We start from the raw sequence: 22,719 nt of genomic DNA, 5'->3' as shown, positions 1-22,719 counted from the left end.
ACGAAAGTAGTCTGCTATGCACTCCATACTGAAGACAGAAGCGTTGTTGGCACCGGTCCCTGCTGCTTAGGGCCTTACTCCCCATGGATGGCTCAATTTGTTTTCTTCTTTTTTTTAAAATAAATTATTTTAAATGACCTTTTTATATATATACATATATAATACATATATATGTATATATATTACATGTATGTTATATATTATATAATACATATATAATGTATTTAAATTTAAATAATTAAACATAATATAGTATAATATATGTATGTGTATATACATATATATAATATTATATATATATATATATATATATATATATATATATATATATATAAAATTCTCTTGGCTGCACATACACACACACACACACATACACTCATACACAAGCGATAAGGTCTTGCTAGCTCTGAACCTACCATCTGCCTGCTTCAGCCTCCTGGGAATGAAGTTATAGGAATGAGCCGTTGTGGCTAGCACAGCACCTGCCTTTAGTGTGTTTCTGCTTGTGGTGTTTTAGGGACTGAGGGATGCTTTCAGCACTAGGCTTCAGAGTGCATGAACCACCACTGCAGCTCACGCGGTGTAAGGACTCTCGGCGGCCAGTTGTGCCGTCCTGTACTCACTTGATAAAGGCTTCCATGATGCACTTGCAAACCTCCACCCGCACACTCTCTTTCTGGAACATGTCCAGAAATGGTAGAAACTTTTCCTAAGAACAAAGAAAGCATTTAATGTGTAAATGACACAAATAATTAGAAATAAAGAATTTGTGGGTCATTTTTTTGGAGGTGGGCTGTCAAATAAGCAGAAGGAATGTTCAGGAGTCCTCTGGAAGACCTAGCTTGTAATTCTTTTGTTGTTGTTGTTTTGTTCTGTTTTGTTTTGTTAATGATTACAGATTAAACACCTTTAACCCAAAATCTGAAATTTTAGATGTTCCCAATTCCGTAATTTTCAGAAAAGTGCCAACACGATGCCTCAAGTTCTCTATCATGACCTTCTGTGTCATTGTTGCTGCATGGTTTGGCAGTGTGGGCACAGAACATGTCAGCCACATCTCTGAGCTGTACCATTAATCCCCCTATACAGAATCATTAAGCTGCTGTATGAAACTCTGGCTTTGTGTAAAGGTGTATATGAACCATGAGTAAATTCTATGTTTAAATTTGTGTCCTATGAATGCCCCCAAATCTAAGAAAAAAAATACCAAGTATGAAACGCTTCTCACCCTGAGCATCTGGAAAACGGGTACTTAACCTGCAGCATGTGGGGTGCACACCCCTCTGATGAGGAAGAAAATAAACAGAAACAGCATTTTTCTTTCAGTCTGTGTGTACTGTATTTCCTAATGGTGCTTCGGTCATTGGAGCATAATTGCTTGTTAAGCGGACATGGCCTGCTTTTACAAAGGCCTGGGTAACAGGGAAACATTACTGCAACAGAAGACACTCATCTCCAAAATTCACTGAGAGATGCTACTCACCACTGAGAAAAGAACTGAGAAATCGTGGAAGTGGGCGATGACTTTCTTAATTATTGACTGAAGCTGTGAAACAGAACACAAGTTGCTTAATAAAACCTATATGTTCAAAAAAGGCAGCCCTCCTTCAGAACACACCCCCACAATCACAACAGTTAGCCCAGACTGCTCAAGGAAGGAAACAGATCAGGTTAGACCCTGTCCCAGTCGGTTATCCTTCTCTACCTCATCCTTCAGCGGGGACTTTGTCTTTGGTCTTAGTCCCTTCTCCCCGGTGGCAGTGTCCTGTGATGATTAAGTAGGACTGCCCATGTGCTCTGGGAAGAGCCTGTTCTGCAATGTTTTCTACTTATTTTTCAAAATAAAAGGAAGCCTAGGAAGGCTTGAGCCACAGTGTGTTGCCAAGGATAACTTGGAACTTTCGCCTCCACCTCCCCAATGCTGAAGTTATAGGTATGTGCCACAATGCCTGTCTTATGTGGTTCTGGGGTACCTACTCCAGGGCTTTGCACATGCTAGGCAAGCGCTCTGCCAACTGAACGATACCCCCGGAAACTATTCAAGCTGTAAGTGAAGCATGAAAGCAGCTAGAACCAACATGTGAACAGATGAGTGTCTATGTGCTAATAAAACTTTATTTAAACAAACAAGCAATGGGTGGGTATGGGCCACAGACTGCCATCCCCTATTATAGCCCACCATGGTCCTGCATTTCTTTATTACTTCAGTGAGAGGAAGATGATGGAGTTTACCAGGAGTCAAGGGCCACTGACCCAAAGATTGTACCAAGGCTCATTAATGCCCAGAGCTTCCTGACTACTGCCTTCATCCTAGGTATACAGACTCTTGGCCAAAAGCAGCTTGGCCTGGGAGAAACAGAGAGCTGGTTCTAAATAAAAAGTAATTCCTGGCCTTTGGATGCTACCCAGAACATTTCCTGACAAACCCCTTGTTTGTCCTAGAAACTGTTGCCATATTGTCTCTCAAGATCTACAAGCACAAAAGCAGAAGTGTACAAGCTTATTTTATTTTTTTATTAGATATTTTCTTTAATTACATTTCAAATGATTTCCCCTTTCCTGATTTCCCCTCCGAAAAAAAAAAAAAAAAAAAAAAAACCCTGTTCTCTACCCCCTCCCCCTGCTCACAACCCACCCTCTCCCACTTCCTGGCCCTGGCATTCCCTTACACAGGGGCATAGAATCTTCACAGGACCAAGGGCCTGTCCTCCCATTGATGACCAACTAGCCCATTCTCTGCTATATACATGCTGCTGGAGCCATTAGTCCCACCATGTGTAGTCTTTGGTTGGTGGTTTAGTCCCTGGGAGCTCTGAGGGTACTAGTTAGTTCATATTGTTGTTCCTCCTAAGGGGCTGCAAACCCTTCAGCTCCTTGGGTTCTTTCTCTAGCTCCTTCATTGGTAAGGAAGCAGCTGGCCAGGGAAATTGAGGGAAAGACTAAGGTGTGTACTGGCCAGGAGACAGTGAGTTCAAGGCCAGCCCAGTCAAGACATTTCTTACTCCTCTGAAAACAGTAAGAAAAGGAAAATTTTGTGAGCAGTGTCACAGGGCATTATACTATATTAGATTATTCTAACACAGGTAACCAATCCTTTGGAACAAAACCATCTTTAAACACTTATGCATAGCTACATGTATGTTACAGTTTTAAAAGATAGTTTTTTTTTTTTCCAGTGACCTTTCCTTATGAAAACGCGGTAAACAGAAGGTACTATCCAGCAACCATTCACTCCTCAGTAGATTCTACAAAAGGAACATGTGCCTTCCCTCGCTGTATCCCCTCACCCAAACACCCATAATGGTGTGACTTATAAACACAGTGTGCGTATTTTTTGTTTTGTAATAATCTCAACTTTACAGGAAAGCCAAAAGTTTTACACTAAGAGCCCCTGCACATTCTTTACCCAAATTCATCAAATTTTGCTAATTTGACCAACGTATGTGCTATGGTTTATATGTGCTATGGTTTGAATAGGTGTCTCTCAACGGTCTTTGTATTGAAGTCTTGGTTTCCTGGGTAGCAGGATTGGGAGAGGGCTTTATACTTGGGTGCTGGGGATTTGAACTCAGGTTCTTGCAAATCAAGTATTCTAACTTGGGGATCCACGCCTCAACTCTCCCCCAGTTCCTTTAGCTGTTTAGACTGGAAGCCCAGGAGAGCCTCTTTAATCTGTTCTAGTTTATTTCATACCCTCATGAACATTTGACTGCTTCCTTATTTTCTGGCACACAGTAAAAAATAAAAACAAAAACAACAACAACAAAAAAAAATGCTAGCCATTGAGAAGGCTCAGTAGGTAAAACGGCTTGCCACCAACTCAAGTTTGGTTCCCAGGACCCACAGGGTGGAAGGAGAGAATGTCCCCAAACTGTCCTCTGACCTGCACATGTACCCACACCACACACAAAATAAATGGACATAATATACATGTTCCTAAAACAGCTCCAGGCTTACTCTGCTTCTTCACCTTAGTAGTAAGCCACTTCTCTCCGGGCCACCGGAGTTTCCCTTTTTCTGACGTGATGCTGGATTCAACAAAGAGCACTGCCATGAACCACCCACTTACATACATCTATTATTTTCTTGTTATTTGATAATTTACTATCTTAGAACAACATGTAGGAACATAAAGATTTACCACAAAATATATGGGTACAGAACTGAATTGAACATAGAAAATATTAAGTGTGACTGGTGGCTTTAAAAAGTGTCACAGTAGTAAAGTGACAATTTACCAGGAGGCCCCAGAACAAACGGGAGCACCCTCAACAGGAGGGCTTGCACGCCAGACAGTGTAACTGGAGTCGGCTTCTCTCCTGCTTTTCCTTGGCTCTTCCCTTTGCAAAGGCAGGTTTCCTCACCCACGCCTCCAGGATGAGCTTCGGGGGCCTCCTCTAGTCGGCAGTGTGACTGTGTGGACAGCTATCTATCTGTAGATGCTGCTTTATCAGAGAACCCGGATTCTCTGTTCGTGCTGTCTGGCCAATTTGACAACACTGCTTCACACACATTGTGTCTTAAGTTTATCTACCAAGCTAAATGCCCAGAACTCTGGGCATCTTTTCTAAGTTCCTCTTAGTGTGACAGAATTAAAATATAGTGTGACCCCTCCCCCTCTTGGGATGGACTATTTTAGGATCACACACACACACACACACACACACACACAGAGTTTGCTTGTTTTGAGACAGGATCTCACAAAACCCAGGCTGGCCTTGAATTTACTAGTAGGCTGAGGTAGGCAGTGGCTGCTTGGTTAAGTAATGATGATTTTATTTTATTTTTATGTTTTATTTTATATTTTTATTATATTTTATTTAGCAAATGTTGGAAATAATACTAATACTTTTTTTAAAGTTTAAGTTCATTTACTAGGATCATAGGCATTTTATATACTGGGGACGTTGACGATGCTTATTTAGAATTTGCCACATGTCCAGAAATCATTTCAGTATTTCTGTGTCACATCCCAAAGCTCATAATAGCTCTGAGGATAAGGACTAACACTAGCCCCATTCTACAGAGGAAAAAAGTGAGGCCTGAGGCTAGGATATACCAGAGCCAAGATTAAACACAGGCTCCCCAGGGGTACATCTGACCAGTACAGGAGTGCTTCACTCACAGAACAAGATCCCCACAGTGGGAAGTGCAAACCTGTTACCTGGGGGTAGGAGTCCTCAAATGCTCGATCCGGAGTCATGTGCTTGATGACGTCAGCCAGAACAGTGTTAACCTCTCGTTTCTACACATGGGAACAAAAACCAACTCTATTGTCAAGTGGAGACAACCAGCTATCTTCCTGGGGGAAACACTGACTCGCCCATGATACTGGGCTGGTTAGATAACTCAGTGAGCACTCCCAGCACGTGTGAGGCCCTGGGTTCATCCCAGGACCAGAACCCAACCAACTAACCAACCAACCAAAAAGCCACACACTTTTCAGGAAATCATTTCAAATATTCCGAAAGAATAAGTACAAGGAAAGAAATCCTGTCCACAGCCTCACCCTCGAGAGGGCTGCATTGCTCTAAGTCAGTACTGAACACTGGTCTACAAAGGTAAAGCCATTTAGGCTACTTTCTGCCTGTCTGGCCGTTCCCTGCCTCAGCACCTGGGAAGTGAGCAGTGAGGCATTGTGGGAAGGGCGTAGACTCAGCCCTCACAAGCCTCCTGCCCTAACTGCTCACTTCAGTCATCTGTGCCAGGGGAGCCATGTACAGCCCAAATCTGGTCTACCGTTACATGACCATGAAAAATACTTTCACATTCAGCCCAGAGACAGATGGTATTTCATGACAGCAAAATTTCTGAGATCCGAGTTTTCAGAGTATGTAAGTAAGGTTTACAGGAACCCAGCCGTGCAACCTCATATGTTGTCTGCTATAACAGAACACTATATGGAGGTAGGCTTTGGACAGCAGAGCTTTCCTACGTGTGGCCCTACACACTTGGGGAGTCTCGGATCAGGGCACCAATAGTCTCAGGGTCTGAAGAAAGCCTGTTCCTCACAGCTCCTGCTCACAGGGCCCGCTAGTGACAGGAGGGGCCAATGGACTCCTTTGGAATTTTGTTTTAAGGCCAGGAATCCCACCTATAAGGCTCCACTCTCACGACACGATACATCTTTCTAAGTTAAACTGTCAACCTTGGGATAGTTAACGAGGGTTGGTATGACCTGTGCTCAGAATGCCAGCCAGCAGCATGAGCTGTGGGCAGCTGCCTGTCACTCCAGTTTTTAATACTGAGGCCTCAGGGAACAGGTTTGGAAGTGTGAATCCAGGAGACAGGGTGGACAGAAATGTCCAAACCATAACCCTGCACTGACTGGCAAAAGGCTGGGTGCTGAAGCATAAGGGTCTGTGTTGGGGTCCGCAGCACCCACATAAAAAGCTGGGAGCAGGTCTGTAACTCCAGGACTGGAGACAGCTGGGAACAGAGTGACTAGAGACAGGAGGATTGCTGACTACCAACCTGCTCAAAAAATGGCGAGGGCCTCATTCCATGAGCTCACTCTTCCTCAAGGAAGTAAGGTTGAGAGTGGTAATGTGGTTCCTCCTCTGGCCTCTGACTATAAACATGTTCATATACACATAGCCCTCCCATACACCTATAATAATGATAAATGAGATGGATGGCTGGAAAGACGGCTGAGCAGTTAAGAACACTTGCTATTCTAACCTGAGGACCAGAGTTTGAAGTCTAATACCCACACTCGACAGCTCTTAAAGGATTCTGATTACAGCTGAAGGAACCAAAGGTGTCAGAATCTTTTGATTCTGACACCTCTGCTTGAACAGGCACACACATACATGCACGCAGCAATCCCTTTTCCCCAATAGTTTCCCCCAACAGATACACACACACACACACACACACACACACACACACACACACACACGAAATAAACCTTAAAAAAAGAAAAGTGGTTCTATATGACAATAACGATGTTGATAATGATGATTGTGATGGTGATGATAATGTGGTAAGAGGAAGACACCTAGTAGTGACCTCTGACCTCCATGTATGCATACAGAGTACACACATACACACACCAAAATATTTAATAATATTTTTCGAGTTAACTCTGGCAAGAAGGTCAGAAGAGCCCACGTCTACCTGCTTCTAAAGTCCTTATTCTTTGATGAGTCTAAAATTCCCCAAACTATGGTTCTGTCTGCAACCAGGAAAAGAAATAGTAGTATTTGCTTGTGGGTAGGAAGCACATGCAGGCTCTGAATGTTTGAAAATGCTAAACAACAACAATATTAAATAAAATAAAATAAAATAAAAAAAGGAAAACCCTGCCTACCACATGCTCATGGAAGTTTACAAAGCATTCTAGCATCTCGGTAGCCGAGGGACCGCTGCTCAGCCTCATCTGGCACAGCACTGCTCAGTCTGATGTGGCAGTGTTGTGCCAGTATGGGACACTGTGCTCACAACACATGCTAATGCTCCTCAGACCGTGACTTCTAAGAGCTGGGCGGAGTGGCATGTGCCTAGAGCTCCAGCTACTCTTTGAGCCCAGGACAGCAAGGTCCCAGCTCAAGTACCACTGCAGCATTCCTAAGTGGGCAGATGCTGTCGCTATGGCAGCCAGCAAAGCACAAAACCCTTTGGAAAACCACCCCACAGTCATACTCACCGTGAAATGCCTGCAGGTGTACTCTACCCAAACCTCGGCACAATTAATGTAGTCCTACAAAGAAAGGGAAAAGTAGCTGTGTGGTGAGAAGAGCACCTCTTAACTTTCATCACAAAAAAAGCACAGACAAATCTTCAAGGGCTCTAAGGAGAGACAGACAGACAGACAGAAAGACAGACGGACGGGCGAACGGACGGGCAGGCAGGCAGGCAGGCAGGCAGGTAGGTAGGTAGACAGACAGGCTGTCTGGCTGACTCTTACAGTTGGAATATGTCCCCCACCGGCTCCCACAGCTGGGGCTGCTATGGGAGGGGGTGGGACATACAGGTGAAGGCAGAGCTGGAGAAGGAGGTCCTCTGAGGGCTATAGCCCAGCCTAGCCTCTGGCCTGGCCTCTCTGCTTCCTGACTCTACCAAGCTGTAACAGGCTACATACAGCACAAACCCCTACTGAGTGAACCTAGTTCTTCAGCCCTCCCTGCCCTGACAGTAGCATCCTCTTGACTGGGAGTCAAATTAAACTGCCTCCCTTAGGTTGCTTCTGACCCATGCTTGGTCAGGGAAGCACGACATTTAATTGATTGACATGTGTTACCATGAAAAACAAGTTATAAAAGGAAACATGTCGCCTGAAGCTCACTGTAGACTCTGATCCCAGCACTGTTCCTTGGCCAAGATGCAAATCTCAGGAGCTCTGCCTTGCTTGAGGAGCAAAGGGCCCAGGAGGAGGCCTTGCTCCTTGGCATAAAACCCCTCACATCTCAACATAACACCCCAGGGGGGATCTGATTCAGAGCTCAAGGTTTGCTTGTTGCCTTAAAAATAAAGCATTTGATCTACAAAAGGGTTGTAAATCTATCTTATGAAAAAGTTTGAAAAGTCCAAAGGGACCAGGGACATGGCTCAGCAGGTAAGAGCACTTGCCACCAAGACTAACAACCTAAGGTTGACTCCTGGAACCCATGCCATGTTCAATGCCACGGTGACACTTTCAATCTTAGCACCCAGGAGACAGAGGGTCTCTGTGAGTTCCAGGCCAGTCTGGTCTACTTAGAGTACCATCAGTCAAGAACAAAGACAATCAACAGACAAAAGAGGGGAGGAAAGTATACAGACAGCTAGCCTGGAGCTGCTCAGAAACAAGGTGGGAAGACAGGACCTGCACCTGAACTGTCTCTTGGACATGTACATGGATACCAAGGCACAAGTGCAGTTACGTGCACACAAACACCTCATGGCCATGGCCCTGCCCGCCTGGCCTCCACAGGCACTGCACACATGTGATGCACAGACATACACACAGGCAAAACACCCATATACATTTTAAAAAATTAAGTGTATATTACACAACTTCTATAAAAACAGTGGATCTATGGTCTAAATGCGCACTCACCTGAGGACTCTTCAATTTAGTGATGACTTTCCAAGCTTCATTGAGAATATGAAGTCGATCGCTCTCAGGAGGATCAGCCAAGGCCAAGTTTAACCCCAATGAGCGAAAAAGGAGATGCTAAGAAAGTAGCAAACACTTATGTTACTAAAGATTTTAAGTCAAAATAACGAGGCTTAAATAGAGAAGGAAAGGGTTCCAACATTTCATCTGTCTCCAGAGAAACCTTCCCAAGACTTCTTTCTGAGATTTTCTGGATCCACCCAAACAACTCTGAGAAACTCAGGGCTGGTTCCTGCTGACAAAGCAGCTCAGAGCAGAGCATGCATCACATCTGTGGGAGCCCTGAGCTCAGTTCCCAGCACACCTCAAAGTGAGCTGGCTTAGGATAGTGGTCTACTCTGCAGGTCTAATCTGGAGGAAGCTTCTACTAATTGGGTGGGATGGGGTGGGGGTGGGGGAAATGTGTGTATTCGCCGATAACGTGTGCAGTGTACAAAAAGGTCATAGATCAGACTTGAGTGTTGTTCCTCAGGAACGGCCTACCTTGGTTTTCTTTTTTTCTTTTTCTTTTTTCAAAAAAGATTTATTTATTTATTTATTTATTTATTTATTTATTTATTTAATGTATATGAATACACTGCCGCTCTCTTCAGACACACCAGAAGAGGACATCAGATCCCATTATAGATGGTTATGAGCCACCATGTGGTTGATGGGGATTGAACTCAGGACCTCTGGAAGAGCAGCCAATGCTCATAACCCTTGAGTCATCTCTCCAGCCTTGGTTTTTGGGACAAGGTCTCTTACTGGCACCTGGGCATCACCAGTTAGGTTGACTGGCCAGTAATCCTGGGGGTCTGTCTGTCTCTGCCTGCCCAGCACTGGGATGTATTTAACTGACTTGCAACCTTCACAGCCCAAAGGCAGGTGTATTTTAAAGATGTGAGACCAAAGTCTTTCCTAAATACTCAACAGTGAGTATATTCACGGATTCTGCACTCAGGCCCCTACACAGCATTAATGATCCTGAATCTCAGCCATTTTCCATCACATCTTTTAGACCTGCACTGCCCTCACCCTGTCTCTACCCTCCAGGGCAATCAGATAGACACCGTCTGTCTCTTCTCCCGTTACACAGTAAGTCCAGAGCCTACCTTGGGGAAGCCAGACTCGTCACACTCTTTAATCATGCCGATGAAGTCCATAGACCTGGTGGCAATGAACTCAGCCCTGAAAGCTGACATCACGGAGTTCAACAGCAAAGCACTGCAAGATACAGGCGCTGAGTCACTCAGTTTCCTCGGGATGCGAGTCTCTTATTTATTTATTTATTTACTTACTTACTTACTTTTGTTTGTACATTGAGAGCAAGTCTTTCTCTGTAGCCTAGGCTGGCACTGAACCTACAATCTTCCCATCTCCATACCTCAAATTGTGGGATTACAGATAAGTGTCACCGTACCTGGCAGGAAGTCACATTTAATGCTAGGAAGTATAGTGCCAATAAGGGTGACTGACAGCTTTTAATGAGAAGGTTAGAAAGAAAAAAAAACAATCAAAACAGCAGATAGAGCTGCCACTGACTCACTGCATAGTTGGAATTTGACAATGTTTGAATTAACTAGATGGATGGACAGGAGAATCAGCTACAGCCCAACCCACTTAAGTAGAAGTGAGCCCCTTTAAGAGGCTGGTGCACTAACAAAACTCAATACTCAATAACAACTTGGGACCTTGCTACAAATGTGTATCTTCTATGAAAAGGAATTTCTAATGAAGAGACCTTTCAATTTTGGGTACTTGAGGCAGAAAAAAACCCACTCGTGGTTGTAGAGTATCTGCTACCAAGAGAGTAGCAAGAGAACCTCATATACCCAGGAGGCGGGAGAACCAAGTACAACACCCTGGCCCTGCCACTGACCACAGCCCCATAAGGAAAAGGCTATTATTATCACCCCCATTTTGCAGAGGGGGAAGACTGAGGCACAGGGCAGTCAGGTAAGTGCCAAGACCAAAGCTAAAGTAGAATGAGGCTAAGGTCTGAGACCAGGCAATTCAAATCCATTGTTCTGAACCTCCACACAGGCTAAGCTGCCTCTCTGCCAGCTCTTGCCCATGTTAGGGGTAGAAGGTCAAAAACATGAACAGAGAGAAGCAAGTGATGGCTGAGGAGATAGCTCAGTTGGCCAAGTGCTTACTGCACATAAGAGGAGCTAGGTTCAAATTTCCAGCACTTCTATAAAGACCTGGGTGCGGTGGTGCACACCTGTAACACCACTGCTGGGCAGGCAGAGACAGGAAGATATCTGGGGCTTGCGGCCCAGCCAGGCTAACGGAATCAGTGAGCTCCAGGTTCCTGAGAGATCCATCTCAAAAAACAAAGTGGAGAGCAACAGAGAAAGACCCTAACACTGACCTCTGTGCATGCACTTAGACAGACAGACAGACAGACAGACAGACAGACAGACAGACACACACACACACACACACACACACACACACACACACACACACACACGCGCGCGCGCGCGCGCGCGCGCACACGCACACAGCCACTAACTCCAACTTCATGCACATGCCTTATGCATCTTTAAAGTACTTACTTGTTCCCTAGTTTCTTACATCTTTCCATCATCTCCGTCAGCAAAGCCTGGGAAGTTTAAGAGGAAGTCATCAGCATGGTGGATATAAAGCAAAGTCTCTAAGAGATTCTCTTAAAGTGCCACACCCTAAACTGCAGCCAACTTACACAGTAGAAATCCCCATTCTCCTTTGTGCCTAACCAGGATGGGAAGGGTAAGAAAGCAAAACAATTCATTTCTGAGGCATTTACAAGGATGGATAAAGAACCAGGGCTGAGCATCAGGAGCATCCGGGGTCAGGTCCAGCCTCTCTGGCTACCAAAGCCGAGACCTTGGTGAGAGACCGGCTCTGCTGAGATGTGTCTCCCCACACTCACAGAGGACATGGGTGGCATCGTCCTACCCATACGGTCACTACAGAATGATGCGCCTCTGGGCAAGACGAGGATGGAAAGTTCCTAAGTATGTATGACACTCCCACCTGTCGTTAAAGGGCCTGTGGCCTCTCAGTAGTGCAGTCAAAAAGCAATCAACAAACAACAGGCCACAGCTCAGTGCTCACTAGTCACAGAACAAGAGCTTACTCTCCCGTTCTCACCTCTCCCACCCAGGGGCAATACTCTTCTCCCATTTCACAGAAGACAAACTGAGGCATGGCACAGCAACAGATTTTAGCCACTGCCAGCAACCAGAGCCAGCAATGACCCCAGATGGGCTGACACCAAAGAGTATATTCTTTGCCATGTGTCCTTTCCTAAGTTCCAAGAGTGTCCTTCCCCCAAAGGAGAACAGTTTACTCCTGGGCACTAATGGCTTTGAAGCTATCTTAAGACAATGACGCATCTTCAAAAGAGCTCCTGGGTTTTATGTTTTGTTTTGAAAAATCAATGCATGAAGTGGCCTTTGGGGCAGTGGTTTGGGAACTGTTTTGTATACAGACAAGGTCAAGCCTAGGACAGAAGGGCTAATGTCAGCCGTCCAGACACCGAGCACTTGACCCAAGAGTCACTGAGCCTCAGATGTTAGAATAACTTTCCTATCTTCTGCACACTTTGTCATGGGACCAGAGGCCTGGCAAACATCAGACCCTGCCTGCATACATGGGCTATGTCAGACAGGCAAGGGTTTCCTCATAAGGAGTGGAAATGAGGTTTGACCCTGAAGCCAAAATAAGAGCCTGTGCATTTTTAGGATCCCTTTTTCAAATTCTGTGCCCACATCAAACTAGGTCCTGTTGTGGACTAAATCATGTGCCCCCCTCTCTAGTTCCAATGAGACATTAAAGCAGGAAGTGGGCCTTAGGGGAAGTGCTAAGGTTAACTGAGGGCATCAGGGTGGGACCCCATCCAAAAGGATTAGCACCCTTATGAAGGAAGGTAGAGAGACCAGGGAGGTGTGTGCACAAAGGAAAGGACACAGCAAGCATGCCACCATTTGCACACAGAGGAGGGAGGCCTCGCCAGAGACCACCTCTGCTGGCATCTCCACCTTGCTTGGCCTTCCAAGGTCTCCAGATCTGAGACAGCAAAGGTCTGTTGCTCAGGTCTCCCAGTCAGTGCTCCCCGCTGGAGGGCCTGAGTTATCTAACAAATATCCCACCGAGCCACGGCAGCCTCGCTCTACTTTTCCTGGTAGACTTGGACATATGATCCATGTCTAGCTGCTGAGACAGGCTGGGAAGGATTCTAAGGACTGTGACAGAAAAAAAAAAAAAAATCAAATTATGACATAAGGGTTGGAGTGGCTGCAGACACTTCGCTCCTAGCAGGGGGCTGCAGAACAGAAGGACAGATGGAGGTTGCCTGGCCCAGAATGCCTTGCTGTTGAAGGACATAAGGAGCTATATTTGTCAGCCAGGCCTGTTGACTGTCTGTTCCTCACAGCCAGAAGCATCCCGACTGCTACTAAGATGCTGTCTCACTCACTCGAGACACACTGCTACTCGAAAAGTTACCCTTGATGGCTAACACCAAGTGCTGTCTCGGAAAAGCCGGAAAAGGGAGGTTCCATACAACTGTGATGCTCCACAGCATACATACACTCATTCAAAACTGACTGAAGGAGGAACCTTAACACACCAACCTATGTCTGGGGCCCAGGGGAGAAGGCAGGCAGGACAGCAGGCAGGACCTCACAAGTTCTTGAGTGCCATTCTTCCGTATGCTCACACGCACAGGAATGTGATGGCCTTTAGGTTTTTAGACAGTCTTGATGTATAGCCTACACTGAACTGAAACTTGTTATGTGACCCAGACTAGCTTCTGGCCTTCATCTTCCTGATTCAGCCTCTTGGGTATTGGGCCACCATGCCTGACCCACTTAATGCTTCTGAAAAGATGGACTAGGGAAGATGCCCATCTATAGGGGAAACAATCTGTTTTTCTTTTCTTTTTTAAAGATTTATTTTATTTATTTTATGTGTATGAGTATACTGTAGCTGTCCAGATGGCTGTGAGCTATCATGTGTGTGGCTGCTGTTAAACTCAGGACCTCTGCTGGCCCCCCTCACTCCGGCCCTGCTCGCTCCGCTGTAATTTACTGCGGCTGTCTTTAGACGCACCAGAAGAGGGCATCCAATCTCATTATGGGTGGTTGTGAGCCACCATGTGGTTGCTGAGATCCGAACTCAGGACCTTCCGAAGAGCAGTCAGTGCTCTTACCCGCTGAGCCATCTCCCCAGCCCCCGTTTTTCTAAAATAACTTTTTCTGGGAGGCTAGAGAGATGGTTCAGCCAGCCAGGTGCCTGCTTCATAATCATAACAAAGACTTGAGTTTGATCCTCAAAACCTAAGAAAAAGCCAGGCAATGTGGTCTGTACCTCAGAACTGGAGACTGAGAGAATGGAGACAGGATCACTAAAGCTCATTGACTCACCAGCCCAGCCTACTCAATTAACTTTGAGTTTAGTTGAGAGATCCTGTGTACTGGCTGGTTTTGTGTGTCAACTTGACACAGGCTGGAGTTAACAGAGAAGGGAGCTTCAGTTGGGGAAGTACCTCCATGAGATCCAGCTGTGGGGCACTTTCTCAATTAGTGATCAAGTGGGTAGGGCCCCTTGTGGGTGGGGCCATCCCTGGGCTGGAAGTCTTGGGTTCTATAAGAGAGCAGGCTGAGCAAGACAGGGGAAGCAAGTCAGTAAGGGAAATCCCTCCATGGCCTCTGCATCAGCTCCTGCTTCCTGACCTGCTTGAGTTCCAGTCCTGACTTCCTTTCCTGATAAACAGCAATGTGGAAGCTGAATAAACCCTTTCCTCCCCAACTTGCTTCTTGGTCATGGTGCTTGTGCAGGAATACAAACCCTGACTCAGACACCCTGTCTCCAAAACTAAAGATGGCTGGGTGGCAAGCTGGCTCATCAAGTAAAGGCTCTAACCACGAAAGCTTGGCGACCTAGGTTCAATCTCCAGAATAGTACTAAGGACACAGAGTTGTCCTCTGACCTCCATGTGTTTACTATGGCACATGCAACACCCCTCCTCAAACCACACAATAATAATAAATAAGTAAATTTTAACTAAAAAAATAAAGGTGGAATATAATTGAGGAAAACACACGACATCTACCTGTGGCCTCTACTCTAACAAGTTTATACACCACACAATACTACACAGAGACAAAGCAACACATACAATGTGCCAAACTGGGGCTGCCACACGGAATAAAGGTGTGTCCGTAAGTGTCCAGTGAGCCAAGTGCTGCACAAGAAGACAAATCTACTAGAGGCTAACTTTATGTATTTCATCTTTTTATCTGATCTTTGACAAGGACAAGAGGACCAACAACAGTTCAAAGACAGCTGAGGTCATAATTGCTGGGGACAGCATATCATGATGGACTGACCACAGCAGGCCAGGATGGACACATCTCAGAAGCCTGTGGCAGCTCCTTATAGAAAAGGATGGCATCTGGGACCCTGAGAAGCAGGAGACACATCTGTCCAGGGGACCCACCATCTGAAATAAGGGACTGCCTACCGTAGGTCGAAATGGAGACATCTCAGTAATCCGCAGCAGCTCTTTGTAACAACAGTTGTTCCCATTTCTCCTAACCTTAGCCCTGGACAACAGCTATATAGATTTCATTTGTGTATGACTGTTTTTCAGTTGGCCTTGGTGTGCATAATTCTTCTATTATATCTGACTTTCTTACTTCTTTCTCCTTTTACTCTTGTGAATTTTGTGAAACTAGATGTTGCTCAATGTAATGATTCTTAAACAGTTAAAAACTGAGACATAGGGGCACAGCACAGCACAATCCTAGTGCCCCAGGTGCATGCTGTGTGTTCTCATCTTGGAAACAATGAAATAACTGCAAAATGGTAGTTCCAGATTAAATGCTTGACTTGCAAAGAGTGTTAGAAGAAATTATTAGGAAATGAAATAGAGCCAACATTAGGACCCCAAGAAAGGAAAAAACTATTGAAGTTGTGAAATAAGTTTTACACAACATTTAAGAGTGGTTCCTGGATAAACAAGTACAGAATATGTAAAATCTTATACTAGTAAAACTAAGTCAAAACACTGGCACTCTTAGGAGAGTCATTGTGTGCAATGTACAGAAGCAGAAAGCTAGCAGAATTGCTGAGTTAAGGGTTAACTTGATTCTTTCTGGCCACTGTCTGGCAGCTTTGCTCATGTCATTTATCACTAGAGCTTCCCAGGAAAATACAAGTAGCTGACCTCGGAGCTCTGAGCTCTGAAGTATAATAAGTCAAAAGTTAAAGGTTAAATAATGGTAAATTTGCAATTATTATTACTTTGGCTATAGGCCTGGGAATAGGGAAGTGTGAAACTTTGGGGAACGATTGTAATTCTTAATTCTTTATGGAATGTGGTTATTCTTTTGAATTTGATTTGGCAATGATTATGTCTTTTTTTTTCTACCTGCTTTGAGAGTATCACTAAAAGACTGGGGCAAGAAAAAGACGAGAGAATGAAAGAGCATATGAGGTGAATGCGGAAAGCGAGTGGAGAGCAAGAGAGAAAGCACGAGAAGAACATGTGAAAAGTGAGTGACACACCAGTCAGAATGGCTAAGACCAAAAACTCAGGTGACAACAGATGTTGGTGAGGATGTGGAGAAAGAGGAACACTCCTCCATTGCTGGTGGGATTGCAAGCTGGTACAACCATTCTGGAAATCAGTTTGGCAGTTCCTCAGAAAACTGGACATAGTACTACCTGAGGACCCAGCAATACCAGTCTTGGGCATATACCCAGAAGATGCTCCAACATGTAATAAGGACACATGCTCCACTATGTTCATAGCAGCCTTATTTATAATAGCCAGAAGCTGGGAAGAACTCAGATGTCCCTCAACAGAGGAATGGATACAGAAAATGTGGTACATTTACACAATGGAGTACTACTCAGCTATTAAAAGCAATAAATTTATGAAGTTCTTAGGCAAATGGATAGAACTAGAAAATATCATCCTGAGTGAGGTATCACAAAAGAACACACATGGTATGCACTCACTGATAAGTGGATATTAGCCCAGAATACCCAATATACAATTTACAGACCACATAAAATGTAGCTCAAGAAGAAGGAAGACCAAAGTGTGGATACTTCAGTACTTCTTAGAAAGGAGAACAAAATACCCATGGGAAGATTTACAAAGTGTGGAGCAGAGATTGAAGGAAAGGCCATCCAGAGACTGCCCTACCTGAGGAATCTATCCCATATATAGTTACCAAACCCAGACACTATTGTGGATGCCAACAAGTGCTTGCTGACAGGAGCCTGATATAGCCGTCTCCTGAGAGGCTCTGCCAGTGCCTAACAAATACAAAGGTGGATGCTTGCAGCCAACCATTGGACTGAACGCTGAGTCCCCAATGGAAGAACTAGAGAAAGGACCCAAGGAGCTGAAGGGGTTTGTAGCCCCATAGGAGGAATAACAATATGAACCAACCAGTACCCACAGAGCTCCTAGGGACTAAACCACCAACCAAAGAATACACATGGAAGGACCCATGGCTCCAGCCACATATGTAGCAGAGGATGGCTTTGTCAGTCATCAATGGGAGGAAAGGCCCTTGGTCCTGTGAAGGCTCTATGCCCGTGTAGGGGAACGCCAGAGCCAGGAATTGGAGTGTGTGGGTTGGTGAGCAGGGGGAGATGGGAGGGTACGGGAGGTTTTTGGAGGGGAAACCAGGAAAGGAGATAACATTTGAAATGTAAATAAAGAAAATATCTAATAAAAAATAATGTTATTTCTAAAAAACAAACAAAAAATAAATAAACACCTTCTAAAATTAAAAAGAGTGAGTAAGGAGAGAATGTGAGGTCTGTATAGAGTGTGTGTATGAATGAAAGAAGAGTACACATGGTGTATGTGAGATGTGTGTGAGGTATGTGTAAAGTGTGTATGAGAGTGAAAGGAGAACACACAGAGGTGTGTAGGAGTGTAAGAGTTTGAGAAAAGAAAAGCGCACAGAGAAAAGCAGAGTGTGTGCAGCCTCAAGCTGTAAGCTAGCAAGCAAAAGAGAAAGAGAACAGAGAGTGAGAGAGAAAAGAAACTTTAAGCCTTAGAAAATTGCCTGTCAGCCTGTACTAAAAAAAGTAGTCTGTGTATATTTATTATGCACCTTCCAGATATCCCTGCTTCTAGTTGAGAATTCCAAACCTGTGTCAAGACTAGACCCCAACACATAACAAACCTCTGGCCAGGCCACACCCTTGAAGAACTCCCAGCTTGACATACACGGCTCTCACGCACAACTGAACTTGCTATGCATAAGGTATTCACTGTGTTGTTGGCCTGTGTTTATACTCTTATTATTGCTCTTGCTCCTACATTTCGTTATTTTTCAAAAAATGGCTATACACAAAAGTTCTAAGACTATGGATGTGCATCTAGAAAGACATGGTCCCTCCCCTTCTAATCATAACTGATCACACTTTGGTGTTGGGACTTCCTAGAACTTTCCCTTTGCCTTGTTATTATTATAGAAGCCTGTTTTGTTTTCATAGGAACAGGATAACCCTAAACACACTTGATTGCAAATTACCTGACTACTCAAGAGTCAAGGCCAGCTCCCATGCTTCCATGTTGGCACGCACGAGTCAACCACCATCATCTTAATCAAACTGACCCCAACTGATGGATGTTTAGAACAGTTTTCTTCCATTGTTCCTGTCATTTCTCTTCACTGGGATTTCTTCCTAATCACCACACGGAACACGACTGTGTGCAGAAGCTTAGATACTAGAAGTCTGTGCTAAGATCCATCTGCACTGTTGTGGGTATACAGGAGGTATGTGTGAGTGGTCTATGTGCCCCTGTGTGTGCAGGTTCATGCACATGCAGACGCCAGAAGAGGACAGGGTTATCCTGCTCCCTCACTCTCGGCTTTGTTCCTTTTAGACAGGGTCTCTCACTGAGCCTGGAGCTAGTCTAGTGGCCAGGAAACCCAGCAATCCTTCTGTCTCTGTACCCACCAGGGGAACGTGCAGCCACAAGAATGGGCAGCCAATGTTTTACATAGGTACTAGAGATTCGAACTTGAGTCCTTATGCTTACATAACAAGTACACTTACCTGCTAAGTCATCTCTCCAGCTTCCTGGGTTGTTTGTTTTTTTTTTTTTAAAGTTTCATTTATTATTATATGTAAGCACACTGTAGCTGTCTTCAGACACACCAGAAAAGGGCATCAGATCTCATTACAGATGGTTGTGAGCCACCATGTGGTTGTGGGATTTGAACTCAGGACCTCTGGAAGAGCAGTCAGTGAGTGCTCTTAACCACTGAGCCATCTCTGTATGACAGGCTTAAAGACTTCCCTTTATCTGTGATGCACTGCCTATTCCACAAGGTCACACAGCCTTCCACACACCTCCAGAGATGACTAAGGCCACAGAGCTCCCTAAGAAGTCACTGGGTAACAAGGGGAGGGTGCACTGCAAGGCTGAGGGAGGGAAAGGCTTCAGGAAAGTGACTCACTTCAGAAGATCATACACACACACACACACACACACACACACACACACACACACACCGACACACATGCTTATGTGGGTTATACTTATGAATGCATGAATGAGTGAATGAATGAATGAAAACCAGATAGGGTAGGAATGGGCCTGAGGCACTACATCGACAATTTACAGATGGCAGGACTCTCACAATTCCACATGCTGACTAGTGCACTTATCCATCCCTCCTCCTGTCTTTCACAGCTACTGACAGTCCTCCCCTCACACTGGGGAGGACTGTTCTCAGGATGGGGCTTTAGCCACCTCTGCAGTCGGACCCAGCCTGATCCTGCCACTGCAGGCCCCCGCCGAAGTACTGTGAGACCCTTACCATGCATGTACCCACCGATTAGCATGGCCCCCTCCCTGCTAGCCCCCTGTTCTTCGGTCGAGCTGGGGTTTCCATTTATTTCCACAAGGCCTTCCAGGACCACCTACAACAATACAAGCCACTCACATCATAGCCCCCAACCTTAGCCCTTAGAAAAAGGTTCACTATGCCTATTTTGCAGATGCCAAAACTGAGGTGGATGGAAGTGAGCAACCCAAGGCACAACAGACCCACTGTGCGCCTCCCAGGGCCAGCCTTGAGCTACACTTCCCTCTGTCCTCCTTCACCATCTTCAAGCTGCACTGTGAGGCTCAGCTAGGGACCCTGCGACTTTAAGAATCACCACTGAAGTCAGACCTAAGCCTCCACCCCCACCCCTGCTTACTCCCTCCTCCAAATACACAGCAACGCATAGTTTCTCGGGGGATTTTTCCCTATCACCCACAGCTGTGTATGATGGCTACCCTTTTCTGTGCGTGGCGTGCCTGAAATGAAGTGGCAATCTTTTACTGACTACCATCTCATTTTAGCTGTAGAAAGGAAAAAAAAATCTTGCCTTCAAACTATAATGGGAAAGGCCCTTCTAGATAATCACCCTTTCTTAGATTTTTAATTTCTATCATCATTGTCATCACTATCATCATCATCATCATCATCATCATCGACACATTGATACTTCTATGTACCCCAGGCTAGCCTCAAAGTTATGATCCTCCTGCCTTGCTTGTCAAATGTTGGGTTTACAGGCCTGCCACAGCACATCTGGCTGTGAATTTCTATTCCTATTTGCAATGTATACATCAGGTGCTCACAGCTAAAGTCCCTCGAACCTGCCTGAGCTGTGTATGCCAACTGCTTGTGGACAGACCTTACAACATCCTCTTTGGAGGTTCAGCTAGAGACATACAGCTCTGGCCTCCCCTCCCCTCATCTCCAGCTATCCAAGAGCTCTTAGCACCAACACTGTCACATGGTCCCTTCAACTTCACCTTCCAAACTGACATCAGTTCACCTACTATTTGGAAATGGTTAACTTTTTTTTTTTAAGAAGATACTGCAAGTCCCTTACCTAAGCGCCCTGAGAACACAGTTTATCACTATTTAGGTGACCTAATTTTTCAGTCACTTCTACTGCATGATGATTTCCTACAGCAGTACTCCCCCCCCCCCAAAAGTTCTATTCCCAGCCTCTGTCTCCTCTGAGATTCCCAATGTTTCAAATAAAAGCCAGGGTGCCTTGTGACACCCACCTTGCATTTTTTTTAAAATCTGATTTTGCCTTTTATTAAAATAAGACAAAAAGTGTTCTCGTTTTCAACACATTAATCCTGCTTGTAGGAGTTTGGATCAATCATTCAGAGGAAGGCCGGGGCTCTGCTTCCACAGCTGAGTTTGTGGCACCTTTCTTGCCCAGGAGGGGACCACACGTGGTTGCTAAGGACCACACACAGCACCCGACAGCTCTTCCAACTCCCTTCCCTTTAGACTAGTCTGAGAGGGAATCAGATTGCCAAATGATCAAAAGAAATTCCACTAAAACATCTGAGAAGTCAAAACATAAGCAAGGCAAAGGAAACTCAGGTAAGATGGCCCCAAATCTATCCAGATGCAGTGGCTCATGCTAGAATCTCAGCACTCAGGAGGCTGAGGCAGGAGGATAATGAGCTCCAGGCCAGCCTGGGCTTCGAGCAAGACCCCAACTGAACACAGGATGTATGTAGGACACCCACTCAGCACAGGAATAGCACTGTCTGGTTTAGTCCAGATACAAACTAGAAAGCAGAAATTGTCACAGATGGAGACTAGGGGCAAGTCAGCTGGCATTCACTGTCCCATGACATGGTCACAGAACTGAGGGCACACCAAATCACCCCAACATCAAAGCCCTCACTTTGACACTAGGCTATTCCATGGCTTACAACCCACACTGCAATTGAGTAGAGCTGCTGTTTCTGCTCAGCTATGTACCTATAAACAGCCTCATGTCAATATACACAGACACTCATAGGTTCCAAAGGACCCCACAGCCTTCCACTAAATGCACACACAAGAATTCAACCAACGCCCTGTTGGCTACCTCTGACTTTGTACCATTACAACCACATGAGCATAAATGTTCAGGGCTAGATGCCCATCACTTGGTCTCCAGGGTCAAGCCCTGGAGCGGTATGGTTCAGTCAGACGTCTGTTCTCTTTGTTCAAATGCCTTGGCTGCCGCTGGGAGACAGGCCCCTGCCTCTGAACTGCTTCGCTCCCTTTTACTAACAGCAAGCTACCTTTTACTTTCAGGCACAGAAAGGAAGGCCAGGCACGCGTCATCTGTCACAGTCACGTCAGCATGCACTGGGGATTGCCAGGAAGGAAAAACTGTATTTCTGCTAGCAGTTTAATTCCTGAGAGAACATCACTCAGAAGAGGAAGGAGGGGAGAGGGGGGAAGAGACGGAGGGAAAGGAGAAAGGAGCATTACATAAGCAATGAGGAAAGCTTACCTGCCCTTGCGTGAAATAGGACACTGCCACCCGCTACACAGACCTTACTGAACTAAGAGAAACACAGATGGGCAGAGGGAGGTAAATGAAGAGGTGAGAAACCTCCCCTGCCCCGGAGGAGGATCTCAAAGGTTTCTCTCTGGCCACCAACTCGCAGCCATAGGAATGTGGCCTCTCTGAGTGGCTCCTTTCCTCCCAGGCTCAGGAAATGATATAATCTAGAAAGGCAATTAGCAGAGAACCAGCTACAGGGCTGAGCTCTCCATAAAGGCACCGGGCACGACATTCCTGAAGCT

The 22,719-nt window shown here is 45.4% G+C and overlaps 1 protein-coding gene across 1 annotated transcript in view; it reads right to left on the bottom strand.

Annotated features, from left to right (window-relative positions):
• Nucleotides 1–22,719, bottom strand: part of Vps35l (VPS35 endosomal protein sorting factor like) — a 106,755-nt gene that overhangs the window by 45,564 nt on the left and 38,472 nt on the right. The window contains exons 15-21 of the mRNA XM_031388053.1: nucleotides 11,644–11,690; nucleotides 10,195–10,306; nucleotides 9,041–9,157; nucleotides 7,649–7,702; nucleotides 5,165–5,245; nucleotides 1,484–1,546; nucleotides 624–709 (exon numbers count right to left, since the gene is read on the bottom strand). Of these exons, the coding sequence (XP_031243913.1) occupies nucleotides 624–709; nucleotides 1,484–1,546; nucleotides 5,165–5,245; nucleotides 7,649–7,702; nucleotides 9,041–9,157; nucleotides 10,195–10,306; nucleotides 11,644–11,690 (560 nt within the window). The remainder of the gene's footprint in view (nucleotides 1–623; nucleotides 710–1,483; nucleotides 1,547–5,164; nucleotides 5,246–7,648; nucleotides 7,703–9,040; nucleotides 9,158–10,194; nucleotides 10,307–11,643; nucleotides 11,691–22,719) is intronic.

The sequence above is a fragment of the Mastomys coucha genome, unplaced genomic scaffold (assembly GCF_008632895.1).
Source record: "Mastomys coucha isolate ucsf_1 unplaced genomic scaffold, UCSF_Mcou_1 pScaffold21, whole genome shotgun sequence".
NCBI lineage: Eukaryota > Metazoa > Chordata > Mammalia > Rodentia > Muridae > Mastomys > Mastomys coucha.
Note: the sequence above shows the minus strand (reverse complement) of the source record. Positions and strands in the feature narration are given on the sequence as shown.